This window comes from Myxocyprinus asiaticus, chromosome 29 (genome assembly GCF_019703515.2).
Source record: "Myxocyprinus asiaticus isolate MX2 ecotype Aquarium Trade chromosome 29, UBuf_Myxa_2, whole genome shotgun sequence".
In the NCBI taxonomy this organism is placed as follows: Eukaryota; Metazoa; Chordata; class Actinopteri; order Cypriniformes; family Catostomidae; genus Myxocyprinus; species Myxocyprinus asiaticus.
The window spans coordinates 11,633,207-11,660,888 of NC_059372.1; the positions used below are offsets into that span (position 1 = coordinate 11,633,207).

At 36.6% G+C, this 27,682-nt stretch overlaps 5 protein-coding genes across 5 annotated transcripts in view; all 5 read right to left on the bottom strand.

Moving 5' to 3' along the window:
- Window positions 1-27,682, bottom strand: part of LOC127419853 (homeobox protein Hox-C4a-like) — a 64,601-nt gene that overhangs the window by 23,582 nt on the left and 13,337 nt on the right. The window lies entirely within an intron of this gene.
- On the bottom strand, window positions 128-3,406 carry LOC127419858 (homeobox protein Hox-C5a-like). The gene is made up of 2 exons (XM_051661628.1): window positions 2,748-3,406; window positions 128-1,833 (listed from the first exon to the last, which is right to left on the bottom strand). Exons 1-2 carry the CDS (start codon window positions 3,235-3,237, stop codon window positions 1,619-1,621), a joined length of 705 nt encoding a protein of 234 aa, XP_051517588.1. The 5' UTR covers window positions 3,238-3,406; the 3' UTR covers window positions 128-1,618.
- Window positions 4,598-7,313, bottom strand: LOC127419859 (homeobox protein Hox-C6a-like). The gene is made up of 2 exons (XM_051661629.1): window positions 6,301-7,313; window positions 4,598-5,691 (listed from the first exon to the last, which is right to left on the bottom strand). The coding sequence occupies exons 1-2, from the start codon at window positions 6,698-6,700 to the stop codon at window positions 5,390-5,392; spliced, it is 702 nt and encodes a 233-aa protein (XP_051517589.1). The 5' UTR covers window positions 6,701-7,313; the 3' UTR covers window positions 4,598-5,389.
- LOC127419857 (homeobox protein Hox-C8a) lies at window positions 17,232-21,189 on the bottom strand. The gene is made up of 2 exons (XM_051661627.1): window positions 20,466-21,189; window positions 17,232-18,954 (listed from the first exon to the last, which is right to left on the bottom strand). Exons 1-2 carry the CDS (start codon window positions 20,899-20,901, stop codon window positions 18,638-18,640), a joined length of 753 nt encoding a protein of 250 aa, XP_051517587.1. The 5' UTR covers window positions 20,902-21,189; the 3' UTR covers window positions 17,232-18,637.
- LOC127419856 (homeobox protein Hox-C9a) lies at window positions 24,120-27,342 on the bottom strand. Its single transcript, XM_051661626.1, has 2 exons — window positions 26,434-27,342; window positions 24,120-25,311 (listed from the first exon to the last, which is right to left on the bottom strand). The coding sequence occupies exons 1-2, from the start codon at window positions 26,999-27,001 to the stop codon at window positions 25,067-25,069; spliced, it is 813 nt and encodes a 270-aa protein (XP_051517586.1). The 5' UTR covers window positions 27,002-27,342; the 3' UTR covers window positions 24,120-25,066.

The window sequence follows — 27,682 nt, forward strand, 5'->3', positions numbered from 1 at the left end:
GCAAGATAGATAGATAAATAGACAGACAGACAGACAGACAGATACTTTATTGATCCCTTGTGGAGAACTGGGGTAACCATTAATAAAAGAAAGACTAACAATTAATTCGTTGATGTAATGCGTGGAATACTTGATTACATATGCACACCATTCTCTTGTTTAGGGTTTTATACCAAAACGTCACTTTGAAATGTTTGTGTAAACTTCCGCCGGTTTGTGAAAAGAGGAAACAGTTGTCAGTTTCTGATGGGTGAGAGGAAGCGCTGTAAAAGTTTATTGGGGTCATAAAGTTTTATGTGCCTCCGTCTAGGGCTACTGTAAATAAGTGGCCAGAGTGTTAAAGCTCAATCATGCCTCATCACTGGAAGTATACACATGAAGGCGGGTCCTCGATGGATACACGAATAATGATCAAAATCATATTAATAGTTATACTGCACAGAACGGTTTTTTCCCCCTTAACTCTGCACGCAAAACAAAAAGTGTAAGCATTTTTAAACGACAGACCAATTTTCACTTTTGTTCCTACTGTTTTAAACAAACAAAATAATGTTCACAATCTGATCTTCTGAAGTTTCAACAAGTTTATTTACATTATAACTACATTGTTTTATTGGACATAGATGGGTTTAAAGATAGAGCTAACGAAAATGGGTGACATGTTGCCACTGTTTTGGCATGTTTAGCCATTTAACAGTGAATAACTGATTAGGGACTGGAAATGTATTCATGTGGCGTACCAGAGAAACTCGAAAAAAAAAAAAAAAAAAAAAAACAAACAAAAAAACAACCCACAACGATTGGAATAACACAAAAACTGGATTTGTATTTTAATTACAATTAGCAAATCCGGTTCACACAAAAGTACAGTAGGTCGTGTAGCATGTTTGGATTAAGATGTGTCAATAAGCACTCATTAGTGGCTACAGCGTGGCATATATACCACTGACGAGTCTAACAAAAGTGGATGCTACCTGCCTTAAAATTAGCCCAAAGGAACCATTTACAACAAAAGAATAAATGTTCTGATTGTACAGTATTTGAACAGACATAATCCCCAAGAGAAAATAACCATAGGCTCCAGGCTAACAGATAATATGACACACAACCATTAATATGACATTATAGTTGTTGCCCTATTAGCATTGTGTGGATATTATAGTTAATGTATTTAGGAGAGACAGTACAATAGATAAAAAGAAAAGTCCCATCAAAATGCAAAATACAGTTGGCATATTGATGAATGTTCCAGCTTATAGACCACATTATTTGCATTTACATTTAAGTCATTTTAATTGGATGCAGGCCTGGCTTGGTATATTATGGAAAGACTATAGTTACAACCGATTTTAGCAAAGCACATTCAAACAAAGTTTCAGAACATACATAATTCAAATAAGCACTTCCCGCACTATAGTGAGGGGACCAACCCTTTGGAGGGGACACTACCAATAAATATTGCAAATGTGGACATATTCACATAACAGCATGGTATTGTAGACAAATGAAAGACATTATCAACTGTTGTGGAACAGAAAACTCTATTTTAATTAGTTTATTTCAGTAAAAATTAACCTTGTCTTTATTTTCAGACTGTTGAAGCCGTACAACACATTATTTATGGTCCTCCTTTCACTTTCGACTTTGAGTCCTTCTTCCACTTCATGCGACGGTTCTGGAACCAAATTTTAATTTGGCGCTCGTTCAAGCAGAGGTTATTGGCAATCTCAATACGTCTGCGACGTGTGAGGTATCGGTTGAAATGGAACTCTTTCTCCAACTCCAGAGTCTGGTAGCGGGTGTAACTGGTTCGTGACCTTTTACCGTCAGATTCTGAAGTAGCATCAGAAAGATATTAGATTACCTTTACGGAATACTTTTATCTACTGTCGTTATCATGCATATTAATATCAAATTAATCTTCATATTCATGCATATGAATGATGCATATGATTTGGTTGCCACCATAAAATTAAATATGGACACTACATACAATGTGAAATCTAAAATGAAAACAGTGGGCGGATGGTATGGCGCAAATATTTATTTATTTTCTGTGAAATCACAAGTGTCGTGCAAAAAAACAAACAAACAAAAAAAAAAAAAATTACACAAAAGTTATGAAACATAATCATAAATGTGAGAAGGCCTTCTATACATGTCCTGACCCAAATATTTTAAGAGCTAAGGAAATAAGACTCAGAAATTAGACTCAGAACTATACTTGGAGAATGAAAATGGACACTACCAGTAATAGTTTCACTACACTTTAAAAACGATGATGCAATTTAATCTTAATGCAACTAACCGGTTTATTCATTGAAACATAAATGATTACAGTAGTCTCTCTGTTTAGGGTCATTCTGGGCAAAACAACTGATATGTCGCCAACAAAGATTCACTTGAAATCCCGTTACACCTGAATGACATACAAACTCCCTTTAATTCTTACAACAAGAAATAATACGTAATTTTGCATGTTTCCCCGTTTTTGCTTTTCTTAACCAATTATATCTCCATAAATTTAACGGAAATCACCTCTTCACAGTAACAGGACAGTTTTACGAGCAATAGATGCCTTTGTCATAAAATTTACGGCCACTAGTTTTATTATTTCCTGCGTTTGGCCTATAAAACTCAAGAGGAAAAATATGGAGCGACAAAACAGGGTAGGAAGTGGATGCAATGACGAGGATGAGATGCGTGCAGTTTTCCTTTCTTCTAAAACATACATTAAACAACGTTACCGTGGCTTATGTGTAGTTTTGTCATCCACGGATATATCTGCGGCTGCGACTGGTTCTGACGCTGAGACTGAGTTGAATTAGTTTGTTGCTTTATCGCCGAAGTAGTCTCCATTTTGATATCGCCTGTACGGCTGTTGCCGCTGGGCTTCTCCATAACTTCCATATTCCCCTCGGCTTTTTGGCTCAACAGTCCGTGACTGAGGGGGCTGTACCCGCGAGTGCTTACGAAGCGAGAGCCCAGAGCCAAACAGGACTGTGGTCGCTGAATTGCTGCACTGATCCTTGCACGGTCGGTTGTGTTTATCGCCTCCCGTTTCAAAGAATCGGAGGGGATTTGAGAAGTGAAGGATCCGCTGAGATCAAGCCCTTCGTACGCGTAATTGGACTGGTGGAACTCAGAGAGTGATCCATAGTTGCCAAAAGTGTGCATTCTACAAGAGGAGGCGTCTTGCGTTTGCTTAGAAAGAGACATTCCAACGTATGCACTCATTATATTTCCAAAACAAACTAACCTGAATCACAAAAAGCAATAGGACACAGCAGAGACTGAATCAACTTATAAAGTATATACATACGTTGTTTAGGAGTTTTATTTGTTTATTGGGTTTTATTTGTATTTCTTGGGGACGTTAGGCTTGTCCTAAAAAAGGGCAGGATTTATAGGTGGAGGAAATCATTTTCTTTTTTTTCTTGATACGACGTGTAATGCCCAAATATGGGATGTTTAAATAGAATCACGTGCGACTGTTGGCCAGTCATAAATAGGCTTGATCCCCAGGAGGTTATTGATAGACAGGGAAACGTGTCCGATAACTTCTCGGTATGGAAATCATCCAAGGGCCTGGGCTTAAAAGGGCGAGACCGTTAGACAAGAGCGTCATCTGGTGTTTAATTCTGGACAAGGCGGATTCGCATTTCACCAACGCGCGCACACTCAGACATGTGAATGATGAATAAGATCAAATGCGATCCAATGTTATGACAAATCAAATGACATGGTAATATGAATAATATGGAGTATACGACTAGCATCAGTTACTTTTGGCAAACACGGGACTTATCTCTTGTTTTCTCAATACAATCTTGGGTTGTGTGTGTGTGTGTGTGTGCGTGCGCGCGTGCATGTGTGTGTGAGAGATCTATCTATCTATCTATCTATCTATCTATCTATCTATCTATCTATCTATCTGTCTGTCTGTCTGTCTGTCTGTCTGTCTGTCTGTCTGTCTGTCAGTCTGTCTGTCTGTCTGTCTGTCTGTATTGTGTATTAACCTCTCTGTCTGTTTCTCTGTCTGTCTTTCCCTGTCATTTGACCATTCATGCCAATTATGATCATTTAAAAGCCTTTAGAACATTTGAGGACTCTCCAAATGTTGAAACCAGGGCATTTGTTTAACGGCAAAGTTAATTTAAACTGATTCAGCGTTATACCACTGGATTTAATGCAACTTAGATGGTATTTTTTTTCCCGCCAACAAATCATTGCCGCTGTGTCATGAAGTGGTCATGTTTTATTTTGACTGAAACGTCGGAACAGACGTTGTAATAGACAATATATTATGTATATTAACAATTATTGTGTTGCAATATTCCATCCGAATTATTGGACGTCTATGATATGGAAAATGGCGTACAATTGACGGATAAACTCAATTTTGATTAAATCGTGGATTTGATCAACTCGCCGTTGTTTAATCATCACAAAAAATGTAAATAAATAAAAAATAAATAAAAGTTCTTAATAAAAGCTTTTTCAAAACAAACACGAGTGTGATGCCACATTTTTAATCGGTTAATTTAAAATTCCAGGAGTTCTAAAAAGTGGAGTCAACATTAGGACAATACAGACGTTTTTCTTTCAAGAATTTTATTAAATAATACACAGTTTACACAAACAATATAATTGTGTACCAACTTACAAGGTATATGTTTGAATTCATATGGGTGTGATTCTCACTTTAAGACAATTGTATATGCATACAGCTACAAGTATCATGAAATGTAATTTTGAAATTCTCTCAAAAGTTAATGTGCCAGTACAGCGGCATTTTGAACATCAAAAAACTGGCGAGGCAAAGGCAATATTAAGAAAACAATAATATGAAAATGTAATGCATCAAGGAGTAGGTAGTATAGTTAATCCCGTCAGTGCTTGCATCATTGTACAAATACGTCTGGACAAAAACACAGAATGTGCATACAAGTAGTTTCCTTCACTTGTGGAATGCTTAGGGAGCTGTTTGGAGGCTGAGTTAGTTGGGGAAAGGGGAAACGTAGCTTACTTACCAAATTCGAATACATTTTGGAGTAATTTTCTACTAGCCCTATAGCAATATGATAATACTAGAGCTGTCAACCGCACAAATAGACCATCTGTACCATTTTTTTGACCACGCAGACAAACAAGAATTATTTTCTATTCAAAAAGTATTGCACAATGGTGCATTTGCGACTCTCTTAATTTCCCCGTTTGTTTCTACGTGTGTATATTTTAGTGGCATGGTGGTAATAGTATGGAGTGGAAGTCAGAGGAGGCGGTCAAAGGAATAGCAGAGTATACAGTCCATGCATTAATATTTGCAATTTTCAGAGTTTAGGTAGTTACGTTGCAGTTAACGTTCGAGAACGAGAAAAAAGATAGCCTAATCTTTTTTTTTAGCTTCCTCTGTCTCCTCCTCGGTCTCCTTCTCGGTCTCCTGAGAAGCACCCGTCGACTCGGTCCCCGGTACAGTAGAAGTTAGATTGGTCTCTTTCTTCCATTTCATGCGCCGGTTCTGGAACCAGATTTTGATTTGACGCTCGGTTAGGCACAGAGCGTTGGCGATCTCGATACGTCTGCGTCTGGTTAAATATCGATTGAAGTGAAATTCTTTTTCCAATTCCAAAGTTTGGTATCTGGAGTAAATCTGGCGACCTCTTCTTCTGTCTGACCCGTACCCAACTCCTGTTGGGAGGAAAAATAAGATAAATAAAACAATATACACACAAAATCGTAATCAACATATTTGGCCGGAATCCTGGTGGAAGCACGAAGAAAATTATATATTTTATATAAAATTTATAAGGTTACTGACATAACATTTTGACAAAAGAATGCATTTCGCAGCATTCGACCCATATTCCGCCCGCAGGAACAAAGTAACGCGAAATTGTTTTCCAATTTTTTTATAACATTTCTTTTTTACAACTCACTTTACTATTTTTGTTACCACGTGTTATCAGAATGTACACTGGAAAGGTTTACTGTTAAAGTTTCAATTAAGTGATGATTAAAAAGATCAGGGCAAAATATATGCCATTTAAACGCACTTTTTTATTGTGCATTGTTGTAATTCACACACTTAAGGCACAAGTTTTTGAAATAATTTTGGCACTCGAGTATTAAAGGAGGTTAGCCAAATGGGATTCCCCTCTCTGAAAAAGGGGGCTTTTATAGTCTAATGATTTAGTAGTGGTTTATGAGGCCATAAAATGTAGCTACTCTGTTGATAGGACGTATCGTAAAACAGACCCATTCCACCAGGATATGTCCCAAGTCGTAGTAAAAACTTACCGCTGTGCGAGTTCATACGCTGCATCCATGGGTAGATCTGAATGTTCCCTTTCTGTTCTTGTGTTCCTGCACGAGCATGTTCCAGGTTGTACTCCTGGGCAACGTGGCTCTGCGCATTGAGTCCCATACTAGTTTGCCTGCAACTGGGAAGCACATCCTTATCTTGGAGAAACACGTTAGATCCATACTCGTATGGTCCTCGACTTGATCCAAACACAACGTTATCTTGAGGTGAATAGAAAGGGGACGCATAAATCCGGTTTTGGGTCACCGTAGTGCCATAAGATGAAAAATGTCTGACGGAATCATACGTGGTCGTGTTCAGTGGCATGTTGGGCAAAACCTCTTGCCCACCAGATAAATGGCAGGAGAGCGACGGGTTCGCGAAATACGAATTCATACCTTCCCTATCGCCCTCTCATCAACTCACCCTCCTATCTTTTTTCCTTTCTCAATCTTACACTCTATTTTGTTGTGCTTTGGGATCTGTTTCCTCCTGTTACATACACACGTCTCCCGTCTGGTTTCCTAACTCTCTTTAAAATGAACTTCAGAAGGATTTCAATAATATTAATTTCCAGTCTCCGGTTAAGACGCGCAAACCAAGTGTTATAGCCAACGCTTGGCTAGTGGAAGGACAATATGACAGCGTCACCTGACCACTTTCAGCCAATTGAATGCGCTGTGTATGGAGGAATATCGAGCTTGTAGCTTCTTATCCCCGTGGTTTCAGTTGATAATGTTTAAATAAACACACACGCATACATAGAGAAATGCAGAATCACATTCACACTGTCTTTTTTTGTGCATTCATCAATAAGCTTGTTTTGTGTGCTGAAATAAGAAAGCTGGTCTCATTGAATCACGTTAAGCCTGTCTACGTATATTGTGAAAGAGTTTCTGGAAGTATTTGAGGAAGTGTTGATGCATTTTACAATTAGCAAAATGTAATCTCTATCAATTACCTGAACGATCCGTTTTTACACTTGCTGACCGCTTGTGACATAGACCAAACTGTACACATTGATACCTTGAATATAACATGATAATCCTAATCATAAGTACAGTTCTACATTCATAGCGTCATAAATTTATCTTAAGAATGTTCGCGTTGCGCCTGTTATAACTACAATTTTAACCTCACCTAGGTGATGTTAAATATATATATATATATATATATATATATATATATATGACCAAGGACCTATTGCAGATATATGCTGCACTTTGCATGTTATCTACGCAAATTTAGTTTGCCTTCCTTTTATTTTTTTTCCTTCTTCGTATAATCAGATAACCGAAACTAAATGTGCTGATACATATTTATTAGTTTTTTAATAGACATATTCACAGCTTTGCTATCAGTCAGAGTATTCCACTGTGGCGTAAGGACTAGACTATCTTTTTGTTATTCAGATATCTACCTAATGTTTGTTTGTATTTCCTTTCTCTAATTTCCTCGGGCTTTCATGGCGCTAAAGGGGAAACGTCTGTGCTTTTCCTTTCCACATTTGTAATGTATTGATCATTTCAGTGGTGAAAAAGAACCTGAGGAAGGAGGGGGGAAGGGGCATCATACTAAAGAATGCGTCAAACGCGCCTTGGTGCCATAAAAGTCACAAAACCAACTGAGGACTTCCAGCTCTGAGGCAATTACCCCTTTGAATGTATGGGGGCTGTGCAGCGTGTCTCTTATCTTGTGGATAGAAAGCTTCGCATTTTGTAGCATGTATTTTTAGCATGTAACTTTTGAGAGACGACGTAGAACTAATATATATATATATATATATATATATATATATATATATATATATATATATATATCATATGTTTCACAGAAGTGTTTATATATATATATATATATATATATATATATATATATATATATATATATATATATATATATATATATATAAACACTTCTGTGAAACATATTTGCAAAAGTCACCACATTCATATTTTTTATAAAGAATTTTTACGGATTTTTGCGACCATATTTAGAATGATGACCTAACTGTTGAACAATGCAATTACAACTAGTTCTTTATTAAATGATTGCAGCTATATTATAGCTATATGGTCCCTTTATATACTTATATTACATATTATAGATGGAATAAGTAGTGGGAAATTGTATGGTTTTAACCGAATGGTTTTGGGTATACTCCCTGACCTTAATGCAGGCCACATGACAAAAAGTGAGGCTAAAAACAGTGGTTTAGAAAGAGGTGCGCAAAACAAGAGATTGACAGAATATTAAAATTTATTTCCAGCCTGACAGTGAGAAAGGGCATTTAACAGCTATAAAACAAGCTAATCTGCTTATCGATTGATTAGGATATAAAGACATATTGTATCCATTTCAAGTTACTAAAAGCCGGGATTAATCAATATTAAGAATTTACTTAATATATTTTTGATAGGTTGTAATATGTTGGACAAAATATCTGATCCAGAACATTTTACTTTATTGGCCAGAGAGAATATAGCTATTAAACACGAACGTGGTAAGAGTTTTTAATAAGTTTAGGATTACTAAATATATAATTTTATTATTCCTATGTTTATCCATTGACAAAGGTTTGGATAATAATAATTCCGATAATAATAATAATAATAATAATAATAATAATAATAATAATATAGGTGATTTTAACAATGTTGCTATAAAAGTATTGATGTAAAAATAAATTACAGCAGCTGAAGTATTCAATAAATATATAACAGCCTATATATGAGGACGTCGTAACAAACATGGCTATTACTATGATTCCATTTACAAATACAAATAATATGTAATAGTCATAAAAATATTTCTTGCGGGAAAAGCATGCGCGATATTCTGTGTCATTCATAGCCAGTTTTAGACTGTGAAAATTGAACAGTTGCTAGTTCAAATATTTGAAACATACTTTACCTTTTTTTTTCACATTTATCATTATCTTTTAAGTTAAGCGAATTGTTTTGAAATCAGCGAGACAGGATAGGCAACTGAATAATCGAAAATATTAAGTTTTGGGAAGTTACGTTAAATGCTTATCAGAAATGCATTATCAATTCTTATTGCGTGCAGTTGCTTCTATAGCAATTTATGTCCTTCGACGCCTAGTTTGGCTGAATTTAGGGATCATATCCTAAGTGTACGTTGTGTCTATACATGTCGGATTCTTTGATGTTCAACTGTATTACTCCAACGGCTTTGAACTGAAAGCCTTTGATGGGGATATATTTAATATTGTGAACTATTTTACGGTATCAGTCCTGTGAATGAAGAAGTGAGTAGAACATATCACACTTAGTCTGCAGTTGGTATGCTGATGTGACTGGAGAGAAAGAGCTTTAAGTGTTTTATTGCAGCCCTTAAGACAAATCACATGGTTGTGTTTTAGCGTTTGAAGAGGCAATAAATAGACATCCCGTTTGGCCTGTATTCTCTTTACCCTTGACGAAACTAGGCACACAGAAATGCGTCGAAATCTTACTTACTTATAATGCGTAATTTACTATCTGTGATATTATCATCTGCACGAACGGAATGTTATCTTTGGCCTATTTATTTGTTACGGATTTCCACAATTACAAATTCCACCGCTGAGCAGACTACCTTAACTTGATATTCAAAGCTCAACTTTCCTAGCCTCTCATCTATGTCGATGTAAATATGCAAAAACCAAATCCATAATAGTAACGTGACAGCTGTAACAGAGATCTCATATGCAGCTAAGCACTTACAGCAACACACGAACGGCATTATGTTTTTTACTTGCATAAGATAATTCCGTGAAATTATGTGGCCGTTTAATGACCTCCACGAATAAGTTGTTTTGAAGTGGAGCGAATTCACATTGCCTGCGGTTCTTGTAAGGAAATGTTTGGAATTGAAAGTTCGTTTGGAATTTGTTTTCATTTTCATGGCAACTCTGAATGATGTCTTCTATTATTCAAAACCAACAGCAGTGGCAGACACAAGATTGGCTTCAAAGTTTACGCAAATTATAGTCAGATGGTAATAAATGTGTCAATTTCGTCGACTTGTTTAGAACGTTGTTATTAACATTAAGAATAACTGCAATACACAAATGAATAAATCTTAGGCTCCTTATGCGCAGAGACATGGATTACTTAAATCGGGGTAATTCTGAAATTTTGATGCCAGGCAAAAACTTTCCCCAGTTATTATCCGTGGCAAAGAGGAGACTCAGAGTAGACTCAGTGTTGTGTAAAACCCCACCCCTCCTCTCGCTATCTCTCTCTCTCAACACACACACACACACACACACACACACACACACACACACACACACACACACTAGTTTACTTGGCTGTCTAAATGGGGATATACCATAGACTTCTATTGTTTGTTTGTTTTTTCTTATACGTTTGCTATATCCATTACACCACAAAAACAATACACCACTATAATAATGCAATACAAAACCCTTCCCTTACCCGTACAGATACATTATACAAAGTAAACATGAGTTTTAGCACACTTCTGGGTACAAACTATAGCTATGTAGCCTACACACACATCCACAAGCCACATGCGAGCATTGGAAATGTGTTTTTAGAAACTTGGCTCTAATTAGGATTCTTTGTTCAGTACCTTTAAAAATCATCATGTGGTCAGAACACATACTCGCAATTTCACAAACAAAACTGAAATAATGCAAAAACAAAATAAAACATTCTTTCTGGAAAATGCATTGATATATTTGTCTTTACCAGAGGTAGTTGCATGTGAATAAAAAAAAATAAATAAAAAAAATGTCTTTCTGTTTCCCCCATACCAGCTTCACGCATGGACTTCAAGAGGGCCATGACGGAAGATTGCAGCTCTCGTTTATTGAACACTGGACAGTATCAACGGACTTTACTAACATTACACCATAAGAAATTAGAAAAATCACAGGCTATTATTTCTAAAGCTTCATGTCTGTCAATGTTGTCTCTGTTTTCATTACATGACATATGCAATAAAACTTTTAGAAGCATGTTAATATTGATCTGTAATCAAACACTCGTTGTCACCCCGCTCTCCCAGCAAGTTCAGGTGCCGAGACCATGGAACTATCACAAAAATAAGGTCTGCACAATGTCTTTAGAAGAAAAGTTGAATCATTTAGCAGCATGGGACTAATGGTTATCTGTATAAGATCATTAGTGAAGCAATGTTTTGCCATCTTTTATGATTTCATATTAAATATTATAATGTTACCATGTTGTACTTTTTAAGAACCTAATTTTATTTATATTAAAGAGCTACATATCTACCTACATATCTACACCAGCATATGTCAAGAACATTCCTTTATGAAAATGAAGATTTATGTGACCAGTAGCTCTCCCGCTCTGTGTAATGACTTGTATAAGGAGCGGGCACAAGGTGGCAGTGTTGTTTGATTTCGTCTTCATGGAATGACAGTGTTGGAAGATTGAACACGTGTATGTGTGCGTGTGTGTGTGTGAGAGAGATGGTGATTCTGACTACGCATATAATACTGAGATACATCTAGAGCGTTTAACATATTGTTTGTTATGTGTAACAGTTTACTCTGCTTAAAATACTTACATTTACAGTGAAAATGTACTCTTAAAATGCCATTAAGATGTCTCTCTTTTTTGTGTGTGCGTGTGTGTGTGTGTGTGTGTGTTTGTGTGTGTGTTTGTGTGTGTGTGTGTGACAGATACGAATAAGATAAATACAGAAGTTACACACCCTCTCTCTCTCTCACACACGCACACACACACACACACACACACACACACACACACACACACACACAGAGAGAGAGAGAGAGAGAGAGAGAGAGAGAGAGAGAGAGAGTCAGTGAGAAAAAAGCAAGAAAATGTATTGAGCGTGTATGCTAAGTGAATAGGTCAGAAATATGATAGTTTATACGACAATTCGCACACAACCAGAACACACCAGTTTGTCTACTTAGTTACTGAGACACGGGGTTATACTCTCTCGCTCTCTCTCGCTCTCTCTCTCTCTCTCTCTATCTTAATATATCTAACTTATGTCATACATATGTAGTGTAAATAATCAGGACTGAGGACTGATATTAAAATTAACCTACATTCCTCTTAAGACATATGGCAGAATGGGTACACGGCATAGTCACCAAATAGGCTATGGGTTGAATATTGTCTTTGGTGAAAGGCCTTATATTCATCGCTCTTCTGCAAGCATCTAATTAAAACTCAGATATCCAATATTCCAGTATCAAAAAAATCACTATCGTAAACAGAACCCGTGAACGTCTTATTTTCAGCCATTTGAAAATAAGCTTAATAACCCCAAACCACACAGGTTTGGACGGGACTTATCTTGCGTCTTCTTAAAAATCGTCAACTCATTGTCGTTGAGACAAATAATACAAACAACAGTATGACCAGAAAGCAACAGCACAACAGTCACTTTAAAGGAGGGGTTGTGTTTACAATCAGTTAAGTATTTGGGAACAGCCAGCGCAATAGGGTACGTTTACAAACGTTACATGCACAGCGCGTCTGACTCAAATATCGTTATAAATATAAAATCTCCAAGTTGTGTAAGTGCACGTTTGTTACAAGCCAGTAAGGAAAGAATCATTTACTTACCAGCTTTCTCTGTTGTCTGTGTGACGCACGTTTAGCGGTGTAGCAGCAGACAGATAATGTGGCACGGCAATAGGATCTAAGTCCCAATCCTCTGCAACATTTCTACGCTCTTAAAAATCGGTACCTTCCGAGAAGACATTATGATATTTACGTGCTCTAACCGTGCGCACTTCGGCTATCAGTGCTGTGTTTTTCCTCAAGGGGAACAGATAGGTAGAAAGAGGACTGGGGAGGCGGCGACGTCTGAGGACATTCAGTCATTACTAGCGAATAAGGAGAAGAAACAAAATGGTGTTTTAGAGCGTTTTAATTTCCGCCTGAGTTAGTGAGTAAACGCAAAACGGGAGAAATGTTTGGTGGTCTAGATCATTTCAACGCTACCGCGAGCTCGCTAGTCGATAGATGGTGAGATCTAGGGGAAGACAACAGCACAAAGTTCATGTTCATAGAGTGAGTACCACGTGGTCTGACGCAACCAATGACCGCGTGTATTCAGTCGTAAACTTTTATTACTTGGCTGTAAATTCCCCCTCTAAACAACTAGGAATGTGTTGCGTTTCACCCTCTCTCAAAGATCGTTTTCCCATTTTCCTCTTTTTTCGCACGGATTTGAGTTGATGGCAGAGATAACACTGAAAGCTTGTTTAGTAGTCCAATTTTAATATATACCCAAATTTAATGATTACAGTAAACAATGCTACTGGGTAAATCTAGAAGTATAATTAAAAAGTGTGTTAGAGAAGTGTTTTGGCCTCGTTACTCACAGACAACACAAGCTAATTGAGCCTACGTCTGCAACTTTTCCGAACACATAATATAAATCATTATACATTATAGAAAATCATAGAAAACATTATAGGTTACTATACTCACAATCATTGGGATACACATAGTTCTCAATACTTGTTTAAGATAAAATACTCTCATGATCCTGTCAACCCTGAAGCATTTGCAAGAAAAATAATTATCACAGAGAGAGAGAGAGAAGACTCATGTGTTCACTTTGTCAAAATCTTATATATAAAAAAGTCATAATTGTTATATTTTGATGAATTCATCATCTACAAGTGTCTCTGTAAACAAGCGCAAAATAATGGGTGAGCCCAAAAGTCGCACAGTATTGCAAATCTTTCTTTCTTTTTCGTTTTCTTTTCTTTTCTTTTTATTCATTTAAACAGCCATTTAAAAACCGTAAAAATCTTTCCGACTCCTTTTTGGCTGCTCTTGTGCTGTCAGATATCACCATTAGCTTCCACAACAAATAAAATGAATGCAAAAAGTGTCATCTCTTCACTAAAATGAAGTCTTCCCTCAGAAGTGCTTCATCAGATAAGCAAAAGTTTTAAAGGATTGGCATAACATTTTTTAAATTATGCTATTTTAATAATGTTCAAGTCTACCATTATGGCAGTACTGAAACTGTCATGTCTGAAAATATAAGAGTGTGCACTTCAGTGTAGTATTCTGATGCAAGTATGTGAAAAACGCTCAGTTTATTCTAAACTATTACATTTTTATTTACGAGCTGACGCTATTTATCGACAGAGTTACTGTCCATTTGTTTTGTTTTTTTTAAACGAAATTCGTTATATGGGCATGACTGGTTAATTGAGTGCTATCTGAAACATTAATTGGAAGCTGATATTATTAAAAAAGTACATCTGCATGTAATTTCTTTGAAACATCCTTCAAAAAGTTATTTGCAATATATATAGGATGCAGACAAGTCTGTTGTAATTTGTTTTGTAATTAAGCATGAATTGTGGATTTATTAAACAGCCAAGGCAATATAACGCTAAGGCTTTTGTTCAAATCAGCTAGACTTTTCATAGTAAAAATAATCGACAAAAGTTCACAAACTTAAAAAGTTAAAGAAAGCATCCAGGAGCCATCTGTTTTTTTTTTTTCTTTAATTCAGCCCTTTTCATTCTTCCACTTTTTTAAAAGTCTGATAGCACAAACAGACTGCAAATCAGAATGCATGTTTTATATATATATATATATATATATATATATATATATATATATATATATATATATATATATAAAACTCACAAACGCATGCATGCACTCTTGCACACATTCACTTAAAAAAGCAGCCCCACGTCCACGTTGGCTTCCTTGTCTCTTGTTCTAGTTTGTCTGCACTGCACGGAAATCAAAAGGCAAAAACGTCTGCCCGGATACGACACTGCCGGGTTTACACCACCAATAAACTTTACTGCAGGTATAGTAAAGGCCTAATTTGGAATGTAACAGCAGTGCTATATACAATGGCAAGGCGGATGGACAATGATCACTGCAATTGTCACTACCACAAGAACGTCCTGAAAATGCCTATTCCCCTAAACTATATATATATATATTGTATATTTAAAACAGTGGATCAGCTAACGAAATGCCATACCAACAAAAGTAGAGTGAAATGGGTAATAATGTTAATCCTTATTGTCAGTAATAAAACCTAGTTTCAATGCTTTTGCAAGAAAACGAATTTTACAGCATTTTGTGAAACAGGCAGAAAAGCCACAGGATGTCTGAAAACGTCTTTTTTCGTGATCATTATCATACCTGTAACTTTGAAGCATTCGTCTCGATTTTTGTAGTTTTGAGATATTTTTAACGAAATCTTGATATTCGTTTAATCAACAGGAATTTGGTATTTATCCGCAGATATAAATATTTCAATATCAAGCATCTGAAATGCCTTTCTTAGGTCTTTCATGTTTGCTTTTTGAGTGCCATATAATACCAATTATCCTTCCTTGGTGTTGAAGTTAAAATCTGACATTGTTCACCCTAACTCGCTATGATTGTATTTATTTAGGTATTTGGCTCAGATGTCCCCAATTACGACTGCTTTATTAGGCACTAGACCCTTGTTATGACCTCTTATTACATGTTGTAAAGGAAACAACACTTTTCAGAACTCGCACATAAGGTGGGCCTCACCAAGATTTTCACGACGATAGGAATGTTTTTATATATTTTTCAACATTTTGTATGAAAAAAAAAAATCTATAGCTACTAATTGGATTTTATTCGCTCACACCTCAAATTCTGTCTGATTAGTGTTGACTGTTGAATAAATACATGTTTCTGTGAATCCCGTCGTCTTTGAATAAGAAAGACAATGACATTGAAAACATAGCTAGGCCACTAGCTCTTGCATACTTCAGTGCACAAATCTATCGTCGCTCTAAGTAAGTCTTCTAATCCGGTCTTTTTGTACAGAAATAGTTAATAGGCTATATAAATAAGACATTCCTCGGTCATGGAACGGGAGGTTAATGACAGTGAGTTTTGTTGGCCAACAGTTTGGTCAGATTGCAGGACAATACATTATACCTTGTGTTCGTTATGGGTTTAAGGTACAAACGGGGAAAAACTCTTTGTAATTAGCCAATATAAAAGAGCATACACTAATACAGTTCCAGGATTTATGTTACTTTCAAAAGACTATCAGTTCTCTCATAGAAGACCAGCACAGGTGCAGACAAAAGAGATCTTCTAGATGTCTCCTAGCAAGGTCGTGCAGTGAGTACATTAAACGCGACCTGTCGCTTATATTATAGCTTATACTGTTTGTTTCCCTGTGCTGATATTTTGTTATTTTGCTTTAAGGAAACTTTCCCTGTAACAGAAATAAAACCCATTTATTGTCATGTAACAGACACATTTATTTATTTATTTATTTATTTTTTAATTACATATTTGTGGCCATTTTTGTTGTGGGATCGGTTGGTTTTCCCGGTGCGAAGACTCATAAAAATATATTTGGGGTAACATCTTGAGATCTTTGAGAGAATGTATATTTTCTGTGCTTATAATGATTAATGTTAAAATTCGACATTCTTGATAATGAAACAACAGATTAAAAGCATGATATTTATTCATTTGCACAACGTAGAACCTGGATCTGCTTTAAATTGTGAATTTCATCAGACACCATTTAGCTTGTGATGATAACGATACTTCTCCTTAAAATTGAGAATTAAGTCAAAGAATCAACTCTCGTATGTCTTTCACAACAAAACTAATAGTCATCACTTGTACGAAGAGCTCCAGAAATTGAGTTGCATTATTAATTTCTTCCTCTGAACGGTGAAGACACATTTTGTAAGCTTGAAAAATAATAAGGATATCAACTTTTCAGATATATTAATGTCCAACATAGCTTTCAGTTATAAAACAGATCATAATGGTGTTGTACTTTTGATTTTATTTTGCCATTTCATACATTACACAGATTTGGAATATTATCTACAACAATATTATAAGAGCCCTACTTTCGTATTATTTGACATGTATTTTTTTAAACAAACAAACAAACAAACAAACAAACAAGCAAAAATAAAATTTTCTTTTATGTATGTATACCATCTGAACTTCATCATTGTGGTTGTTGGAGAAAGAAGCGGTTTCTGGGACTTCAATGTCTTGTCAACAAGTAGAATCAGGCAAAAAAGAGACGTGGGAGAATGAGCCAGCTTGTTTATTCTTCCATTGATTTCAACAACAATGGCTTGGACACACGAATTTCTATATTCACACGAGAAACACCAGTAAAACGAGCATATTGATAACAGCAAGATATTACAAGACGTACAAGGTTATACTCAGTGCAATTCAAAATCTACGCTTTAACACTAGCACGATAAAATGACTTTCTTTCCTTATAAGGTAGGGTAGTATTTAGTGTGTTTGATCATCTACACAAAAATGTGCATTTTCTATAGGCAGTTTAAGTTGTTGGGGGAAATGTCTAAATATTTTTAAAAAAGAAGCGCCGTAGCATGTAGAATAAATTAGCAATTCATTCTTGCTAGCAAAGCTTTGTTTTAGGTAGTGCCGTAATACAATCTCTTAGAATTGTTAAACTGGCTTTGAGCAAATTTTGTCTTCCTAAGATCTCAGAAAGCTCGACAACAGTAAGTGTTTAAAGGGTAAATTACATAACTTAGGTTTAATACACTAAAAAAGAGTATATGAAATCTCTAGGTAGAAATGTATATTGCAAATTTCCCACGATTAGGTAGCTTCTCTCGAGATTTTCAAACGATTGCAATCTCTGGTGAGTCCAATAAAATAATCAGAAAAAAATAAAAATACAAATACAAATGGTAACCTCGCCTACTCACATAGAACAATAAAGAACAGTTTAGTAATCGATAAAGTATGTGTAATACAAAATGCATTTTCTACATTTGCCATCTTTCTCAGCAGTGGCACTAATGCAATATTGCCATATTCGGATTGCTGAAATAATATTACACCGAATACACAATCTATTCTTCATGTCAGCATGTTGTGGCTTTAATTTTATATACAAGACCAATAGTTTTTCTTCAGTGACAAGCGGATACAATTATTTCAGTATTTCATTTTATAGTCACTTTTTTATCCCCCAGACATATCAAGTATGAAATAAATGTTAAACGTCGTTGTATCTGTATCATGCTGCTTACATTTCCATAAATATAATGATGGGTCATTGTGTTTCTGGTAGACGGCCACTTTGAGTAATTTGTCAAACACACGTCCACTTTTCGCTAATGGTAAAAGTCCTCGTGTTGGTTAAAAAAAAAGAAAAAAGCGCTTTTCCCCTTTGGGCAGGTTTTAAGGTACTTTTGTATGGAGGGGGATTTTCTCACTTTTTGTCTTCTGTTTCATTGCCCATTCGCGAGACCTCTTCAATATCTGCCATATAACCATAAAAAAGACCATAAAATCACTCTTTGCTTTCCTCTTTCTCTTCCGTTTCCTTTTCTTCTCCTTCCTCCACCTCACCGTCTTCGTTGCCTTCTTCTTCGGCCTCTGCCTCAGCCTCTCCTCTCTGGCCCGGAAATTTGTCTTTGTTATTCTCTTTTTTCCACTTCATTCGGCGATTCTGAAACCAAATCTTCACCTGCCGTTCAGTTAAGCTCAGTGCGTGGGACACCTCAATACGGCGCTTGCGGGTGAGGTATGGGTTGAAGAGGAACTCTTTCTCCAGCTCAAGAGTCTGGTAACGGCTGTATGTCTGTCTTCCATTGCGTCTCCCAGGAGCTTTGGAGTGAAACGAGAATATCTGTCATTTACACGCCTTCATTGCTTCCTTCTCTTTACATTTGGGCCTACATATTATTGTATATAGTTAAAAATAATGACATATAGGAAACATCAGTACTAAGGTGCTAGATGTGTATGTTTGTATGTTTAAAAATATGAATGAATTCTCAGTGGTTTTGTTTCAATTTTTTTATCAATATTTAACACACACATACACACAGAGACTCTCTCTCTCTCTCTCTCTCTCTCTCTCTCTCTCTCACACACACACACACACACACACACATACACACAGACACACACTTCAAGCAAGGCACACTGAAGAAACGCTCTAGCACAAAACGTGAAATGTCTTGTGCCCTGTTTTGCCTTGTAGTCTATTATATTGTCCCCAATTCCACCATTTGCCACTATTATATATATCAAGGAATATGGATGGTGGACAGTCATTTGCTAATTATTGCTAATCCAGTAATTCGAGAAAAAACAAAACAAACAAAAAAAAAAAAAAAAAAAAAAAAAAAAAAAAAAACAACAAGCTTCGTCAAGCTTCTAAAGGTTTTCTTAATGGTAGATCTATGCTGTCATTTGATTTCTCCCATAAATGCCTTGTCTCTATATTTGAGGTTAGACAGCAGTTCTAATTAAGGTCAGTAACGCACGCGCCCGTGAGCACACACACAGACTCACACACACACACAGACTCTCTCTCTCACACACACACACACACACACACACACAAACAAACACACACACACACACACACACACATTCAAAAACACACGTAAAGGTCTTTATTGTATCCGTCACTCAATCTCGTTACGAGATTGTTTCTAATTTTGACTTTCTAATTTTAAAACTCGGATACACTTGGTATTAGTATGCCTTTTCTTTTAGAAGATAATTTCATTTACTTTAAACTATATTCTGAAATATAACGAGTTTTAGACTAAAATTTGACGTTAAGAAATGTTCTCTTATACCTGTTTTGCGTCAACAGTAAGGAAACGCCTAATCGACTAAAGACACTTTAATCAAACAAATTGCATGACTGTCACCTGTCGACCCCTTACAGCTTCATGCTATTAATTTGTATCATTGCTATTACACTACTACACATTCAAATCACAAATATATCATCGTGACCCATTAATGGTCAAAATGTGGCAAGGCAGGTGGTTATTTCAAACTGTGGCGAGGATAATCTGAGTTCGGATAACCTTCATCTCTTTGACATTACAGAGCAACTCATTCGCAACACAAAGTAGCCAACTGTCAAAACCTCTACATTCGTTTTACTAAAAAGCAGTGATTACCTGGTGAGGTGAACAAATGCAACGTGCTATTTTGCAACATCAAAAGGATATTCCATCTGTGTCTATATCTGTCAGTGCAGTTGATAAACACTGTACGCTACATAAGAATAAGGCTTTAACACACTGACTCACACACAGAGACAAACAAACGACATTTAATTGAACAGAATGTAAAATAGTAATTATTCTAACCGTGAGGCCGCATCCATGGGAACAGGAGGCTCGGAGAGGAGTTCTGACTTAAGTGGCCTTGTCCTTCTCCAGGGTTAGTGCTATTGGACGATTTACAGTCTGGGTATTGCGCTAAGCTTGCCTCTTGCTGGGTACCATAAAGCGGTTGCCTCGGAAGGGCTTCATATCCATAAAATTTCGTTGCGTCTCCATGACATGCCAATGCACAGGGGTTCTGTTGATAACCAGGGTTGGAGATACCTGTGGTTCCATGATGAAAAAAGTCCTGTACGTGATGCGACGGGTGTTGAAACCCCGGTGCAGCTGCTCCATGTCCGTATACAAGCGTGTGGCTTCGGGCAACGCTCTGTGGAAACCTGCAGTCGTAGTAAGTTGGCTCTAATGTTTCGCCGCCTTTGTATTTGGAAAAAAGAGGATTAACAAAATAGGAGCTCATGTTTATCTAGCATTAAAAAGAGTCAGTCTATTTGAAAAATAGTCCACGCTCTAAATGGTGGCAACCTATTGTTGCCGTTCCAAATGGCATGCAACGCAGACAGAGCAACCGGAACTTGATGGAGAAATGCTGCCCCTTCGGACAATCTGAGGCAGCTCCCACTTCAGCTCCCCTCGCTTAGTCTCTCTCTCTTTCTATCGGCAGCCTTTTCCTTTTGCAGCCTCAAATCATGGCGTGAACAGTGAATGTGTGTTAATGTTAAAGCTGGCTAGCTCCGACTGCTCAGTCACAAGCTCTTACTTTTTTTTTTTTTTTTTTTTTTTTTAGCCTCCCACCCAACCACCCCCACTACAATGAGCCCCCTCCACCACCACCCCTTGTCCCCACACCCCACCCTTTGCCTCCTCATCTTTCCAGAGCGTCTACAGGCGTCTACCTTGAACAGGCAAACACCGTTTACTGTTTTTTTTTTTAATTGAAAAAGAACAGCTGTAGGTATTAAATGAGACTTGGTTGTGGCATCACCGCTCTTTTTAGCCCCACGGTCACTTTAAAATAATGTATATGATATAGCATGGTATAATTTTATTTCAAAAGACCACATACGCTCCGATCACAACATATGGGCCTACACTCTCTTTAGAGAGTTTATAAAGTTGTGTATCGAGCCATAGCCCACAGGAACTACGTTACCCAAGATTAACAGTTTGAACGGTTATTAGTCCAGCGCCAAAATATGAGGCAATGTCATGAAGAAACGGCTATGATACCGCTAAATAAATTGTAATTCTTTAATATTAGAAAAACAGTGATTACAATAATAATGTTAATAATATAACATATTATTATTATTATTATTATTATTATTATTATTATTATTATTATTATTATTATTATTAGGCTATGTCAAATTGTGAAAATTGATTTTGACGGACACTTTGATTATTTGTATTGTATTATACTGCTAATACACACACACACACACACACACACACAGAGAGAGAGAGAGAGAGAGAGAGAGAGAGAGAGAGAGAGAGAGAGTTGAACACGCAAGCCTCTCTTGGCCCTCCTAAACCGTACTAAAAAGTAGTAAATCTGCCGCACTGACACAATAAAATTGCGCAATAGGTGCCTCGTTATTTTACTAGACACATTATAGCTTGTTGTTTATTTCAACTTGGCTCATTTAGGGTCCTTCCCAAAATATGTGCACATGGTTTTGTGGCGTTATTTTACAATTTTACTCTTCGTTGTTAAACGGTAGAGATACACACAGGAAATTTATAGACATCCCACAGTCTATAAAGATGCAAATTCTGGGTCATTGTTTGCCTCAGTTGTAACATTGGCACTATGCAAAAACAGCAATCATTTGTTATGTTTAACTCATTAATAAACACATTTTATATCAAATTTTATACAAAAACAAAACATCAGTTTATTCATTCAGTTCAATCGTTTACCCATTCTTATTTTAAATAATTTAACACAATGATTTTATTAACAAATGTATCACTTTGTTGTTGTGTTCTCTGTTATATGTTATGGTGTCTGTTCATTTTCCTTTTTTATTTGTATTTATGTTTACCTTCTTAATCTGAAATTTAAAACCATAATTATTAAAACAATTTAATATGTTAAGCGTTCAGTGGAATGTCATTTAGGTGTCCGTTGTCGTGTCTAGGAGTTGGTAAGCGAATCAAAAAAGCAGCATGGATAAACTGGCCCTTTTTTAAAAAAATAAAAAAGGAGTATCCAAATAAATAAATAGAAAGCCTATCCAGTGATTTGTAAATCAGAACTCATACGAGACTAAATGTTTTGTTAGTATTTCTCAGTGACTTCAATAAATTACACCAGCTATAGACGACAGCACATTATATAGTGTGGAGGTTAAAAAAATCCGACTCGTTGCTTTTTACAGCCATCAGTGAGATATACTGATTTTGACAAAACAAAAGAAGAAAAAGGTTCGTAGCATTACAATTCGAGACTATTTAACAAAACTACAATAAATGTATAAAGAACATTTGTTTTAATGTAACGATAAAGACGTGCATGTAAAGATCATTGCTTAAGCGTGTCGACATTTCGCTTTTATTTTAGCCGAAACGTGATTAACAGGGATGGCCAGTCTTTCAGCACTTTTCTTGCAGCCCGCTCCCAGGCCTCAGCAGCCCAAAATGCCTAAACTGTGAGTCAATAGCGCCATCTAGTGTGCTTGGGGGAACTTTTCCAAACTATCATTGACTAGAGGCCAAGGCCACAAATTGTGCCACAAAATATGGAGTAATCCAAATAAAATTGGACAGTGCCAATTAGCCTATTTGAGGCTAAATATATAGAAAATTCTGTACTGTGAAAACAAGTAAGGCTCTTTGCCGTATTGAATATATGATTTAAGGCCAACACTCATACAGAGACTGGAGTAGTTTTACAAGCACGTGTTAAGTGAAAACTAAGCTTCTCGAGTTTAGTGTCTTTAAATGGCTTGTAGTGGCTCTTCAAGGCATCTGTGTGGTTGTTGGTTGATTGCGGTTGCCTCTAGTAAGTCCAACGGACAAAATGGATCTCCACAACACTGAGATCGTCCACCACCAACGTCCATTAAACCATAAAGTAATTTAGCCTAGACGTCTAGCCAGTTAGCCAGGTTTTGTTCGTCTGCATCTGAGACAAACAACACAAGCACCAACAGGGTTGTAAAACTAGCATTTTTTTTTTCTTTTTTTTTTTTTTTTTGTTCTGGGCGGAAACGTAGTAGTTTGGCCTTTGAAATCACCGCATCCTGTTCGTATTGTTAAGACCCACAAAAAGGCAATTTCAGCCGAGCGCAGGAAGCCAGTAGGCCTACTAAAAATATTAACTTTAATTATATCAATACCATAGCTGCTATCAATTGATTTTACCATTCAAACATTGTAAATTAGGTCAATATTTCAATAACTGTTGAACGTTCACCAATGCCTTCAAATACTCAAACTATTTCTCTTTAATGATAAAAAATAAAAATAACTCATTAGTGTTGATAAAAATAACTCATTAGTGTTGCATGCATTTTTTGACATTTCCAAAGTTGTTCAAGATGCACCGGTGACTCACTATTTTGTTCATATTTTTTCCCTGTAAAATGTAGTCATATTAATGCATGCGTAACTAAAAAAATGTCTATAAAATTGCTTATAATAATGCAATTGATAATACTATTAAAAATCTGTGAATATAGTTATTTAATTTTCCAAACCAAATAAATTCAAATATAAAAAAGACAAGGCTCAAAATTAAGAAAACAATGTTGCAGTGCTAGGAAACAGGTTTCCAATTAGGGAAATATGACATTGTGCAAGGCAAGGAGATGAGGCCTTCCAGGCGTTTCGGAGTTTGATCTTTTTGGGTTGTGCAATTTTGATATTTTGGCATATGGTAGAGCCAATTTACAATGGCCTTTCCGTCGTGCACTCATTCTGTCCTTTATAATTTCAGATGGGAACATTGCATGTGTAGGCCAAACTCTAACTGGACAGCATATACTAAACTCATTCCTGAACGCTATTTTTGCTGCGAGAATGTCCTCTATATGCAGTCAAATGATTACAATAAGACACAAAGTCATATTTACATGTTTGCATATATTTGAATATATCTACAATCTATGATGAAACTCTTTTTACAGTTTAAAGAACGTAAAATACACAAACAGGTACACCAGAAACAAACTAAGTACATCGACGTGAACACCTATATTGTGTTAACTACAGATTTGTTATTCTTTATAAAATACTCGGCTTTCGGACCTCCTGCAAATAATGGAAGCATAGAAAAGAAACAGTCACGTAGAGAGCATAAATTAGGAAGTTGAAAATAAAGTTCAAGTATTTTCTCGCTGAAACTTCGGGCATCTTCACTGTAGAGTCTACATTTGTGTTTGTGAGTAAAGAAACGTTATGTAAATCCAAACCACATTTACTATTAATATGACTCAAGGCAGGATGGTGAAATTACACTTATACTAAATCATACATGAATCACCATATTGTGAAATAAATCCAAATAGAAGTTCGTTTTCTCTGTTCCTGATATGGACCGAAGGTGCTAAATGTTAAGACTCCTGACGATACTAAATGATGAGATTCTTTCAGTCTGTGTCCAACGAATGACTTTTGATTTATTGTTCTTTACTATCGTTTTTTTCTTTGTTCATTTTCTTCATCTTCATCCTTCGGTTCTGGAACCAGATTTTGACTTGTCGCTCCGTTAGGTTCAGGACCCTTGCTACCTCATATCTCCTGTCCCTTGTGAGGTACATATTGAATAAAAATTCCTTTTCGAGTTCGAGTGTTTGATACTTGGTGTATGGACAACGCTTCTTTCGAGTTGAACGCGCGTGGATCCAGTTTGCCACGGGATTATCTGAAAAACAACATTTAAAAACATGTAATTAGGGGCTGTTGTAAGCATGACATGTTGTCCAAAACAGATGAATGTCCCATTTAACCGGATTATAGATCCAAGAATTTTCTTTCTTGATTATGATAGGCATTACTTGTGTACAAAAAATATTTATGAACTGTTGCGCCAAACCACAGTTCTTATTTAGGCAATCTTATTCAGCAACAGCATTTTAAGATTAATACTTATAAATAGCAGGTCATTTCATAGGTAGTCCCCCTCAGCTCTATTTGAAATAGCTTTGCAAACTCTTTGAGAGAAGTGGCGCCGTAAACTAGTGAATGTACCTATTTGCTTTATAGGCCCATAAAAAGAAGGCTTGTGACTCAAGCCTTCACAAGTCTACGCTCAAAGTTCTGCTATGCAATGTATGCACTGTGAACATTCCACGTGTTGTTTCACGACGTAAATGTTACATGTTAAATTTATGTGTTAATTGTATTTAATAGAATGGTTCAAAACACCAGTTCTAAGTTTTCACATTTGTAATTTATTTGACACTTATAAATATAAACAAATATGTTGGCTGTAGCCAACAACATGTATAATTCAAAACAAGTAATATTAGTATTCATAGTTTATAATTAAATATGTTAGTCTACACTTGAAATCCAAAATCGCATCCTCTACACCAATTTTAAATGTGAAAGATTAATACGCATCTTCCCGTATTTAACAGCTTGTATATATATATATATATATATATATATATATATATATATATATATATACATACAATCCTAGACCAAAAAAGCATATAAATATAACGGTATAGTAATATAATAATACTTATTATTATAATAACGGTAAGTCTATTTATTAAAATCACATGCAACAACCTTTGCCAGACTTGTCTTTGAAGGAGACCATTTTTATAGCCCACTACCCGTTTTACAACCCAATTCTATGGCGTTTGTCATCAGTGGATAGCCCCAAAGCCGACTTGAGTCGGCCGAGTACAGCACAGAGGATGAAAGAGTATAGAACTTGGTTTTATGACGGACAACAGCCAACCACCAAGAGAATGCAATAAACTGAGAGGCATCCCGTACCCGGTTGTAAACAAGAATGGTTTTAACTTACTTGGGTCTAATTCAGCCTTGTCCTCTTTGTGCTTCCCGGAAGACAGGCTCTCCGTCTCCGGCGATGGTGTGTTTTGTTGTTTTTCTCTAATGTCGACGGCGGAGCAGTAAAGATAATCTGTGTAAGTGCGTCCGTTCGAGCCCAGACAGTCTCCAGCGCGAGGATCCTGGAAGGTATCGGGCTTTAGCCCATAGTGCCTGCTGTTCCCTGCATATCCTGGAAAAGACACGGTACCGGGAATAGGCTCCAGCCAAGAGCGAACGTACCTTGTGTCTGTGCCTAGGTGAGGTTGATGAGTATATGGATGGTAAACCACGGACGACTGAGAGTGAACAGGGGCCCAAGAGGTAGTAAAGACTGGTGGTTTCGGGGCAAAGCTGCAGGACGGGTAATCCGCGCAGTCCGGTACCAGGGGCGTCGGGCGTGAGCTGGAGGATATCGGACCAGTGGCTGAGAAACGACTCGCCAGAACATCCTCGCTCTCATGGTTGATCAAGGAATCCACATAATAATTACTTATGGGACCCGTAGCCGACATAGCGATGTCTCCCTTCCCTTTTACATGCATCCGATTATTATATGGAGTGTATGTGTACTTTTTTATCTGACCGTAGAACAATCAAGACAGGTAATTATTTCAGAAAGCTTCCCCAGCTGGGATTGGACGCCTGTGGAACACGTGATAACATTTACCCCCTGAAAAACTGCACAGCAGATCAATGCGCGTTCTCTTGGAACGGCAATGCACTACGAGCTTCCAGTAGGTTGCTTAATTCTAATGTTGTGTTTTACATTGAGCCTAAATACATGAACATTCATGTGTTTTAATGTAATATGATGCAACTGATTAACGCGATGTGTTATTTGTAGTCTTAAAGATCACGGTTTATGTTAACAGTCTTACAAAGGGCACTATTTGTTGGTGTAATCAATCTCTGTCGAGTGTATGCTACTGTGCTCTAGCTAGCCTTGTTCGCATCCCTCCTTGAACAATATGAATTATTAAAAGCAATTAGAAAAATACAATTCTTTTGATTTTCTTTCTCAGGTATTTATTGGTATACGTTTGACAAATAAACTGCTCTTACGCTGTCCAGAGAGTTCCCTTTACCCATGGAGTCCGATTTTCCACTAGTTTTAAATAAATACAATAGGGATATCCCTCATAAAACGGAGTTTAAAAAAAAGGCGATGGGAATAGTAAGACGCCTGAAAACGCACCACAACTGCGGCTATATTCGTCAAGTGG

Excerpts from the sequence above, each read along its gene's own strand:
- LOC127419858 (XM_051661628.1), bottom strand. The coding sequence starts at position 3,237 with ATGAGTGCATACGTTGGAATGTCTCTTTCTAAGCAAACGCAAGACGCC. Across the intron at positions 1,834-2,747 it reads AAAACTACACATAAGCCACG|AATCTGACGGTAAAAGGTCA; the intron begins GTAACGTTGTTT and ends ATGCTACTTCAG.
- LOC127419859 (XM_051661629.1), bottom strand. The coding sequence starts at position 6,700 with ATGAATTCGTATTTCGCGAACCCGTCGCTCTCCTGCCATTTATCTGGT. Across the intron at positions 5,692-6,300 it reads GCGTATGAACTCGCACAGCG|GAGTTGGGTACGGGTCAGAC; the intron begins GTAAGTTTTTAC and ends TCCTCCCAACAG.
- LOC127419857 (XM_051661627.1), bottom strand. The coding sequence starts at position 20,901 with ATGAGCTCCTATTTTGTTAATCCTCTTTTTTCCAAATACAAAGGCGGC. Across the intron at positions 18,955-20,465 it reads CCCATGGATGCGGCCTCACG|CTCCTGGGAGACGCAATGGA; the intron begins GTTAGAATAATT and ends TTCACTCCAAAG.
- LOC127419856 (XM_051661626.1), bottom strand. The coding sequence starts at position 27,001 with ATGCATGTAAAAGGGAAGGGAGACATCGCTATGTCGGCTACGGGTCCC. Across the intron at positions 25,312-26,433 it reads CAAGGCTGAATTAGACCCAA|ATAATCCCGTGGCAAACTGG; the intron begins GTAAGTTAAAAC and ends GTTGTTTTTCAG.